At 31.7% G+C, this 11,615-nt stretch overlaps 1 protein-coding gene and 1 long non-coding RNA gene across 2 annotated transcripts in view; both read right to left on the reverse strand.

The window, feature by feature from the left end:
- Window positions 1-4,619, reverse strand: part of LOC139427239 (uncharacterized) — a 32,243-nt gene extending 27,624 nt beyond the window's left edge. Inside the window, exon 1 of the long non-coding RNA XR_011638379.2 lies at window positions 4,488-4,619. This is a non-coding gene — a long non-coding RNA (uncharacterized LOC139427239). The remainder of the gene's footprint in view (window positions 1-4,487) is intronic.
- Window positions 4,620-10,623: 6,004 nt separating this feature from the next.
- Window positions 10,624-11,277, reverse strand: LOC107451907 (general transcription factor II-I repeat domain-containing protein 2A). The gene has a single exon (XM_016068140.3). It carries the CDS (start codon window positions 11,275-11,277, stop codon window positions 10,624-10,626), a length of 654 nt encoding a protein of 217 aa, XP_015923626.3.
- Between the last annotated feature and the right edge of the window lie 338 nt (window positions 11,278-11,615).

Here is an 11,615-nt window from a genome sequence, read left to right on the forward strand (position 1 = left end):
CTTCGCGCGCAGGTCGTCGGGCTACCGAAGCGGGGGTGCCATCCCCTCCGCAGAGGATCAAAATTGTGATGGCATGCCTTTGGATCATCCTCCGGGATGTTTCCCAGACCGTCGCCAATAGCCCATTGTGAAGCTCCAGTGCGACGTAAATTAACAACAACAACAAAATATCTCTTGATAAGAGATCTGATAAAAAAAATTTGCGAACCTTTTATGCGCTTGAAATCAAAGTCATAATTGGAAAGTTCTAATAACCAACGCGAAAGTTTACTAGCTGGGGAATTTAATTTTAACAAATAGTTTAAAGATTCGCAATCAGATAATATTCTAAATTTTCTACTGTAGAGAAAAATCTTAAAATCTCTAATAGCCAGCAAAGTAGCATAAGCTTCAAGATGCATAGATGGCCATTTTCTCTCATGAAGTTTTAATTTATAGGAAAAATAACTAATTGGACGTAGAATTCCATTTTTATCTTTTTGTAGGATGGCTGCACCTACCGCAATAGATGACGCATCCGTATTTAGGTAAAACATATCATCGAAGTTAGGATGTTTAAGCATGACGTCTGACATCAATTTTGTTTTAATTAGATCAAATGCTTTTTGTGCGAAAGAGTTCCATTGAAACTCATGTCTATTTTTAGTTAACTCCGTTAAAGGTGTTAGAATTTCAGAAAAATTTGAAATAAAATCTCGATAATAATTAGCTAATCCAAGAAAACGCCTCAGTTTGCGTAACGTATTGGGGATTGGAAAAATTTTTATGTTATGAAGGTTATCAGGAGGGGATTTTAAACCTTCCTTATCTACTATATGTCCTAGATATCGGATACTTGTTTGAAGGAATTTACACATTTTTGGATTTAAAGTTAAAACTGGCGAAAATGCTCAAAAACAAGTTGTAGTTTACGGATGGAGTCGGAGATTGAATGTGAGGGTACAATTACGTCATCTATGTAAGCTGATATGTTTTCGGACTGTAGTCCATTAAGGACTTTGTCAGCTGTTTCTTGAAAAATTTGAGCTGAATTTTTCGTTCCAAAACTTAAATATTTATATTGGAAGTTGCCATATGGGCTTGAAAAAGAATCTACTTAATAATACTAATGGCCTTCAAATCTCTTGGATTAAAGCACATAATAACAACGATGGAAACGAACAAGCTGATAATTTAGCTAAAGAGGCAATTAATACGGGTCAATTTTTCAACGTCAAAGTTCCACACTCATTCATTAAGCTTAAAGCTGAAACACAAATTAAAAAGGACTGGCAACACTACTGGCATCATCACAAATCAAAATCAGGAACATTAATCAGAGAAATTTTACCAAATGTCTCATTTAAACCTTTGGAATGGAATGGACAGCTAATCCTCTTCTTTACAGAGCATGGCCCCTTTAAAGCATATCTAAAGCGATTCTGCCTGGCAACTGACAATACGCCTGTGGAGGAGTAGGAACAGTGTGGCATTATGCAATAGAATGTCCGCTTACCACATCCTACAGTTTTAAACAACCAAAGCTAGAATTCCTCATAGCTTGGAAGAGATCCTTGAGACAGAAGGCAACAAACCTCATTAATTTTCTAGAAGAATACGAGGAAATCCTGAAATAATTTTCATGAAAAAATGACAAATTATGCAAAGTTGAGCAGCAACCACAACTAAACTTGGCCAATTAGCTCTGGATACTTTTTAATCAAATGCCCTAACAAATAGAACAATCGTTTTTTTTTCATATTTCTTTTTATTTTCTTCTCTTTTTTGTTTCGATTTGCTATTTTTCCTCTCTTTTTTTTCTATCTGTCTCGTCTTCCAACCTTAACCATTAACCGATAAATGCCCTTTTAGGGGCATAGGCGCGGGGTTAAATGTGTGTGTGTCTGTGGGGGGGGGGGCTTGAAAAAGCAGTTAAATATTTGTCTTACTCGCGCAGTTTAATTTGATGCAAACTAGAATTGGCATCTAAGGTACTAAAATAATTTGCGCCTCGCAAGGAGTTTAAAATATCGGAGATTAAAGGTAACTTATAAGTTGAAGAAATTGTAATTTGATTCAGTTTACGATAATCTATTACTAAACGCCACTGGTTCTCTTCTTTCTTTCGAACTAAAATTAAAGGAAAACTATATCTGCTGTTTGTTTTTTCAATTATGCCTGAATTTTCTAAGTCTGAAATTTGACATTTAAGTGTGTCACACAAGGATACTGTAACCGGGAAAGGTCAACTATTCTATTGGAGGAGCTTCTAATGTGCATTTCCTATTGTTTTTAAGGAAGTGCTAAATATGTCAGCATTTTCGAAAATCAAATTTGATAATTTCTGTTTTGCTTCGTTTGGAGCTCCAGTCATATCAAAATCTTCTAACTTTGATTCTTTTCTCCTAATATCAGCCATAAATTCATTTTTGTTAACTTTAATTTCAGTATTTATGTGAGCAATTTTCATATTTTTATTTAAATGCAAATTTGTTTTTGAGAGGTTATTTATTGCTAACGGGATTTGTCCATTTTTATCAACCATGCACAGAGATTTATGCACTTCAACGTTGCAATTTAGATTAGATGTCAATAACACAGAGCTTCCTGGTTGAATATTATGATTAGATTTAATTTTAATTACGGCTGATTCGTTTGGTTTAAGTTTAATCTTTTTCACAAGTTTACCAGTAGTTTTCATTAATAATACATTCATTTTATGCACTCCAAATTTATGTATTTAAGAGGATGAATCACTAAAAGTTACCATTTTATCGTCAACGTTTATTTTACACTGAAATGATGAAAGAAATTCGAAACCTAAAATTATATCGTAGTCCTGAGCAAAAGATCTGACTTAGTGACTGTAAAATTATGCTGCAAAAACTTTGTCTGTAATTAAGAGTGATTAGGTAACATTACCATTGGACTTTATTTCATTTCCAGTTAAAGTAGTAATTTTGATATTAGAATTAAAGCTATTAAATGTGATTAATTCGGAAGGTATTTTTCAAAATGCTTTATTGCTTATAAGAGATACACTTGCTCCGGAGTCCAAAATAGCATAAAATTTTAAATTTCCTACTTTTAATTGGATTATTGGTAATGCGCAATGTTTTCCTAATTGATAAGTTTGTATCATTGTAACCCCTTAAATTTTGAGAGAACTGTGGGGATTTTATCGTTCCCTCTGAAAGTTTAAATAACGTTGCTTTGGAAAAGTCTGTCTGTTATCTGCAGACGGTGTGGGATGGGTCATTGACCTCGATTGAATGCCGCGAGTGGTGTTAGGTGCATTATTGTATTCGTGTCGCCTGTAATTATTATTATCCCTATGAAAAGAGGTACGTTGATTATCTGAAAATCTGCGCCTAACACCTCGAATGTTTTGATTACGTTGAAACCAACATTGATCGGATGCATGATTTTGACGACCGCAGTGGATACACTTTTGATTTCTTTGTGGCATTTGTTGGTGGAAATCTGGATTTTGTCCTCTTATATTTATTTTCTCAATTTGTTTCTCGAGATTGCTTATCATCGCATTTGAAATTTCGGTCTGCTTATTAAGAAACTCGGTCATTTTTCTTTCGAGTCCCGTTTCTGATTCCGTCGCAACATTATTACAGCTTTCTGAATCACAAGTGAATTTCAAATTCATTTATTTCATCCAATAGCGCACTTTCAACAGCTTCATCGAGCGTATTTGGGTTTCTGCTTAGGGCTAACCGCTTAAGGGGTGTTTGCAAATCCTCCAAAAATTTTGCCAGTTTTGCTTGGTCGACTATAGGACCCGCATCTTCCTTCGATGAATTTTCTATCTCGAAATAATTTATAGTTAAGTTTGATACCCTTGTCGAGAAACTGCGAACGGATTCACCCGGATTTTGTTTACAGTTTGAAAATTGCTGCTGACGATGGGGAAGTGCTGTTTCGCTTTCAAAAAATTTTGTGAATTTTATTTTTATGTTGCCAATTTCTTTTTCATGAATGAGTTCAGGGTCTTCTATGAAAAAGTGTAACGCAGGACCTTTTAATTTACTTTTCATTACGGCAATATGTTCCGCATCCTTCCATTCCACGATTTCACCAACCTCTTAAAAAAATATTTAACATTTGAAAATAACTCTCCATCGAATATATTTTCTAAATTCTGATATCCAGCGATCTTGGGCTTGGGGGATCGGATATTTTTTTAAAAATTCTTATATATGTATATTATTTATTTAAAAAATGAAAGAATCTTAACAGTAAATACCATTTTACATAAAAAACGGAGAACATAAAAGAATTAAATAACACTATTATAACACAAGGATTTGAAAACGAAATAAAAGAATTCACTCAAAAATATTAAAATAGTAAACTCCCTATCCATTAGCAAAGAAAATTTTTTTTCTAAAGGCACCATAATGTGACGGGTAATTATAATTATAATTTATAATTATATTTATTACTTAATCATTATACTATTATATAAGGAGGAGGAGGAGGAGGACCACACTTACCCATAGCTGCTCGTATAGAGAGTTTCGCTTGGAGTCGGACTGAATTCTTTGCATTCTGCCTCTTTCCTCTTTTTATGGAGTTTATTTATACATTTTATTTCAAGGGGTTAAACGTGATCTCATGGTCTTATCATGCACCCGAAGGTCGACGAATCAAACATAATCTTGTGACAAATTTCTAGAAAGTTAAAAGTTCAACTGACCATTATAATTCGATTGCGAGATGAGACGACGGGATCTTAATCAACTGTTTAATTAACAAAAGATTAACAAGTTTGACCGCGAGAATTGTCACGAGGCAACGTCGTGTGCAACTTTTATACATGAACTTTTTATCTGACATTATTTAGATTACATTTCGTGGACAAGTCATTTCGTCGACAGGGTCATTTCATCGACAAGTCATTTCGTCGTCAGGGTTATTTTGTCGACAGGGTCATTCCATCGACAGGATCATGGTGGTGATTACAAAGAATTTAATCCGAAGAACGCTAATCTTTTAGATAGTTACATAGTAAAATTATTTCTTGTTTTATCAAACATTTATATATTCCCTGCGTTTATATATTTATTTTTTCAAGCTCAGTTGATTTTTTTTCATATGCAAGTAATCGTTAATTTTGTTATTATTGACATATTAGCGAAATTTTCTTACACAAAATTTCAATATTTATATATTTTCTCTTTAAAAAAAATCGATATAGGAAAAAACAAACTAAGTTGTATGAGTGGCTATTACGAAGGAATATATTTTCAAGACGAGCACTAAGGAAAGTCCTTTAAAAAGTGTAATCGGAAATGTTTTTTAACATCATGTTTGATAAGTGTACTGAAAAAGAAATGTTAATTTTTTTCACCAAAACGAAAAAAGTGGAATTTTGAATGTTGATAGAAGTTTATTGTGAAATTTTACCGTTGCGGTTTTTGCTATGCGTGAAAATTTTTATAAATTTTTTTCTCATTTTTAGGCTACTTAACAAACTTGATATTTTAAATATGTATAAATTTTTTATTTTCATTTTTTTCTACATTTTAGTTTTGAGTCTCCTGGCTTGTTCAAGCCGAAAATAATCAAAATTTTGATTGGCGATAAGTTCTGCTAATACTGGTCTGAAAGCGTTTGAAAATTGTGTTTTCATCTTGTACAGAAAATCAGTTAAAAATTTCAGCAATTAAACTAATCAAAAATTGGACAAATTTTATTTGTCGATGAAATGACCCTGTCGATGAAATGACCCTGTCGACGAAATGACACTGTCGACGAAATGACTTCTCGAAGAAATGACCCCGTAGACGAAATGACTTGTCGACGAAATGACCCTGTCGACGAAATGGCCTGTCGACGAAACGACCTGTCGAGGAAACGGCCTGTCGACGAAATGATCTAATCGATGAAATGGCCTGTCGATGATATGAACCAGACCCTTCTAATGCACATTCTCAAGGTTTTCTATAATTTACGATATTTCTCTTTTCTATAACTCAAGGAACTGCTGAATGTTCAGTGGCATTTTAAAAACATTGAAATAAACTTATGTTTGTGAAAATTGCAACACCATGAAGCTTAAATAAATAATAAAAGTTAATTTTTTCTCGTTTTGAATTTCAATCAATGATATGTTTCGATGAAACAAATTTCATTCTGGAAATAGCGAAATTATTGAGTAGGTTCCTTGGAGCAATATCATTCTTATCCTCTTTTGACGAAATATAGGAAAAATTGGTTTTCACAGTTTCTGTAAAAAGTATGTTAGCCTTCTTCCCGCGTTTTTGTTTTCTTTATCAAAATAAGTTCGGAAATTGTGTATTTTTTATTCCATTTTTTTAAAATCAGATTATTCTAAAATTGGCACGGCTTCGGAATTTTCTTACAAATTTCAATTTTTAATATTTCTTGCTTTACAAAATAAGGCATTTTCCTGATAACAAATTATACTACAATAATATCTTGGGAATCATGCTAAAGTTAAAAATTAAACAAAATAGTTTAGTATATTATCCGGAAAAAAATCTACATGGTATCATAAAGAAAGAGTAAAAGATATAATGAAATAATTAGTTGGATAGTTCTATGAATCACACGTGGTCAGGTAATTAAAAACTTAATTTCACAACTAAGATGTTAGGACGACATTTAAGATGCTGAGATATTTCGAGACGCTTAAAAATTTTGGCTACGCATACGACGTTAGCTTTTTATGTTCGGTGTCTTTATACACTTTGTAGTGACTTTTAGAACATCAACACTATTTTAGATAATCCGTGTTGAAGTCACAAAGAACAAACGAAAAAGAACAGAAAAAAAGACAATCAATAATTTATATTCTTTTTTCGAAAAAAATAGTATGCTTAGTAAATAATCAGCTGTTTTGCATCAAATAATTTTAAACAGCGGAATGTTTTTAATTTCTTAACAAGGTTTCACACTTAGCTAGCAGACAATAATTATTTTTAAAAAAAAACTTGACAATAATTTAAAAAGGAACTTTACTTTAAAGAAAACCTAAATTAAAGTACTGAAAAATTTGATTAGTATATTAATGAAGAAATAATATACGTAGTAGGGTAAAGAATAAGATTTTTAAAAATGTTAAATTTTAATTAAATTGTTTTTAAAATAGCTCTGCGAAACACACCTGGACAGATGATTGAAAAATTTCTTTTAAGATTAAGACGATATATAAGATGTTGAGAAATTTGCGATGATGTGAGAGATGCTCAAAAATGTTGAATACGTATTTTTATTAATATTTATAAAATATAGATTCAAGAAATTGATAAATATATTATTCCAAATCTATGCATACGTATGCATATTATTGAAATTGTATCAGTTATTGAGAAAAAAAACTAAAAAATAAAAAATAATCACGTTAAATAAGCACAATCTGGTGTATAATCATATTCTATCAGAAGCATGCTTTAATAAAACTAGACATTCGTTTAGAATGTTTTTTATTCAAAATGTTTTATTCAAATTTCTTCACTAAATTGCAAATAAATTATTAAACGACTAAAAAGGAAACATTGTATTTTATAGTTTAAAAGAAATAAAAATAAAAAAATTAGCAATCGGTTATTAGCGAAAAAAATATGAATGAAATTTTACACTACGCGCTTGACGTCAAATTCCTCGTAAGTTTATCACATTTTAATATTAATCGCCCCATTTAATTATTTCTTCATTGTCGCCAAATTATTTTTTTAAAAATAATTCATTTTAATTTTTCTCTGCTTCTAATAAATGAAAACAGTTGAAACTTTAGATTTTTCAATTGAAAAATATGTAGATTAATATGGTATAAAAAATTCATTCCTTATGATTCAAAATTTTTTCATCCTCAATTTAATTAAATAATAAAAAATAATTATTAAAAATTATTTTCTTCAAGAAATCATCTTTGGGTAAATGAGTTTTATGCGTGGATGCAATTTTTTTTGAATTGCTTCATAAATTTTTTAAATATCTCTCCTGACCAAACTATGGGGACCACATTTTCCTGATTGCGGCTACCCCTATATTTTTAAGATTAAGAATCCAAATATGTTAAAAAAAAATTTTATTCAGAGAAAATACGTTTCTGCATCCGATTTCGCAACTTAGTTAATAATTAGTATTAAATAATTAGCATATTTGAGGTCATCCCCAGGAACCATTAAGATTAGCACTTAGTTCGTGAAAATCCGATCATTAGAACGAAAGTTATTCTGGGTGATATCTTTCTTTTTTGGGGACTGTACAATTATCCAATGGTTATCAGTCAAAAAATTTAACATCTTTGAAGAGATAAAAGGAACATAATAGAGAACAATTTAATACAGATAACATATTCCGTAATTAGCAATAGTATGCCTTTTTAGAATATGGCAATCGAATTAATATGTGCAAACCGAGCTTCCTATTCCAGGATATCCAGTAAATAAAGATGGGATTAAGCCATTTCAGACTTTGGAGCACCAAGTACAGAAAATGAACTTAGATCAGAGGTGTCAAACTCAATTTTGCAGAGGGCCATATATTAATTAGAATGTTTGGACGGGCCAGATTCAAATAAAAAAATGTACTGAATTATTATAACATTTTATTTATTTAATTGTATAGTATATAACAGAGGTTTCCAACTGGCGGCCCGGGGGCCGCATCCGGCCCGCGAAGCCTTTTTTTGTGGCCCGCGAACTGAAATATATTAGTTGTCATTATTTTGCGGACAATTTTCGTAAAAAATCTATATGGGTTTAAAATACTTTTCTCGTTAATAAAAACCTAATTTCTTCGTTTCTGTGAAATTTAACATACCAACGGTGCAAAGAAATTTATTTTTCAGGTCTTGCATCCAAGAAAATATTTATTCAAATATAAAAATAATCGTGTGTGTTGCTCTTTTTTATTTCATTTTTTTCGTATTTTGTGAATATAATTTAGCATGTGCGTATTAGAAATTTTCTCGAAGAAATTCTCCGATTTAACTTTTAGAAACCATTCATTTTGTACGAAAATATTTAAACACACATTTGTAAATTTAAAATGTAAATATCTATTCTCTGGTGGTTGCAGTAGATAAACCTCAATTTTCTCGTTGAATATTTTGTGTGCTACTATGTAAGTTTTAATACAATTAGCACATTAATTGTTTAATACATAGGTGCTCACTTGAAAGTTATTGTAGCCCGAATTTTTATTATTTATTTAATATTTTTAAAAGTAGCACACATTTGTAAATACACATAGTAACACACATTTGTAAATTTAAAATGTAAATATCTATTCTCTGGTGGTTGCAGTAGACAAACCTCAATTTTTTCATTGAATATTTTGTGTGCTACTATGTAAGTTTTAATACAATTAGCACATTAATTGTTTAATACATAGGTGCTCACTTGAAAGTTATTGTAGCCCGAATTTTTATTATTTATTTAATATTTTTAAGAATATCATTAATAACAATTAAATATTTTTAAAAATTTACTTATTTTTATTTGTAATTCAATACTTTTGTTTTGTACAACTTGATAAAACTCTGACAGTAATATTTAATGTTCCTTCAAACATAAAAGAGTCCTACAAAGAATTTTGATAAAGTTGTTGCCCGCCATTTGATTTGTGTTCTTAATTGTGGCCCCCGGTCTCATGTAAGTTGGAAACCCCTGGCATATAATATAGGGTTGTTAAAATCATATCAAAGTTATAAAAGAGGGTAATTATTTTGAGCTCGAGGAACCAGATACCTGACTTCTCTTGTTTTTGACAAACTCATTGATGTCCGGTTTCATATTTGTTGTAATTATTCTAAGAATTGATTGGAGATGTTTATTCGTAAGTCTTGTGCGATGTTAGTTCTTATTTATTTTCATGACGGAAAACATCTGCTCACATAAATAGGTGTTACCAAACATGCACAGAATGCGTGCGTGCTGCATGCTTTTTTAATTCCGGGTAGTTATCCAAACTCTTGTATAAAATGTAAGAGCGTTAATCTCTTTAAATTTTTCTTTCAAAATACTGTCCGATTGAAATGCTGTCCGATCAACTCCATTTGCAAATGAACTGGTGCCTGTGAAGCTTCAAAATTGAATGGATTGTTGAAAATTGGGAATTCCATTTCATTCATTTTGTGGAAGTTTTCAAAACGATTGCTGAATTCCGTGATCAGATTTTGCAAAAGTTGAGAATATTGATCAAATTTTTTTGGTTCACTGTGACAAATGATTTTAAATGAGGGAAATGATCCAAAGTTTGATTTTTTACCTGATTTTCCCACAGCCTCAGCTTTGTTTCAAAGGCTTGAATAAATGAATACATTTGAGTGACAATCAGATTTTTACCCTGTAACTTTACATTCAGATTAGTCAAGTGTTTATTCATGTCTACCAAAAAGGCACAATCAATCCACCAGTCATTGTCATAATCAATTGGGTTGCCTTTTTCTAACATGAAAGCTTGAATAGGGTCGCGTAAAGCAAAAAATCTTTCTAAAACTACTCCTCGACTGAGCCAACGAACTTCGGTGAAATAAGGGACATCTAAAAAATTTTCGTTCAAATATTGTAAAAACTGCCTGAACTGTCGGTGATTTAGTCCTGTGCTCTTTATAAAATTTACTATTTTAATTATAGGCTGCATGACATGGTCCATTTTTTAATGTTTGGATGTCAATGATTCCTGATGAATTATACAGCGAAATCCCTCAAAATTCCCTGATTTTTTCTGTTTCAATTTAGTTACAACGCCCGAATGTTTGCCAGCCATTGCAGGAGCACCATCCGTAGTTGTGCTGCTAAGTGTATTCCAGTCGAGTTCATATTCTGCTATCAAATGCTCAATTGCAGAATAAATATCATTTGCTGTTGTAGTACCTGTCAATGGAACGCACTTTAATAGTTCTTCAGTTATTTCAAAGTTACTGTTAATACCTCGTATAAAAACAGCAAGTTGAGCTGTATCAACAGTAGTACTCTCGTCAACAGCCAGTGAAAAGTTTGTAAATTCCTTAATTTTCTCCTTCAGTTGAAGAACCAAATTTTGAGATAAATCATTTATTCTTGAAGCAACAGTGTTTCTTGACAGCGAAGTATTTTGAATTATTGACTTTTGAAATGGAAATGAAACATCGGCAACTTTCAACATACAGTCTTTAATAAAATCACCATCAGTGAAAGGTTTTGATCTCTTCGCGATTTCTAATGCAATAATAAAACTTGACTTCAGGGCATCTTCGCTCTCAGTATTAGCTTTAGTAAACATCGATTGTTGACCTTGAAGTTTAGATTTTAAAGATGACAATGTGTCCATTCTTATTTTTTCAGTGTAACAATCGAATCTTGATTTATGATTCGTATCATAGTATCTCTTCAAGTTAAACTCCTTACAAACGGCAACTGTTTGATTGCAAATCAAACACAGTGGCTTACCTTTCTATTCTATGAAAAAATATGCGATTTCCCATTTAGACTGAAAAACTCTGCACTCACTATCAACTTTACGCTTTTGTGCCATTATGCCAAAATCGTAACAATTATGGAACTCGACACAACAATTATGGATATTGCACGCTCGCGACACTAACAAATGCACAATACCTTCACAATCACTAGTTCGCAGTACAACTAAAATCCTTCTCCGACCGTATC

Source organism: Parasteatoda tepidariorum, chromosome 12, assembly GCF_982258835.1.
Source record: "Parasteatoda tepidariorum strain Cologne lab strain chromosome 12, Ptep-v5.0, whole genome shotgun sequence".
Lineage (NCBI taxonomy): Eukaryota > Metazoa > Arthropoda > Arachnida > Araneae > Theridiidae > Parasteatoda > Parasteatoda tepidariorum.

Coding starts and splice junctions, on each gene's coding strand:
- LOC107451907 (XM_016068140.3), bottom strand. CDS start 11,277: ATGGACACATTGTCATCTTTAAAATCTAAACTTCAAGGTCAACAATCG.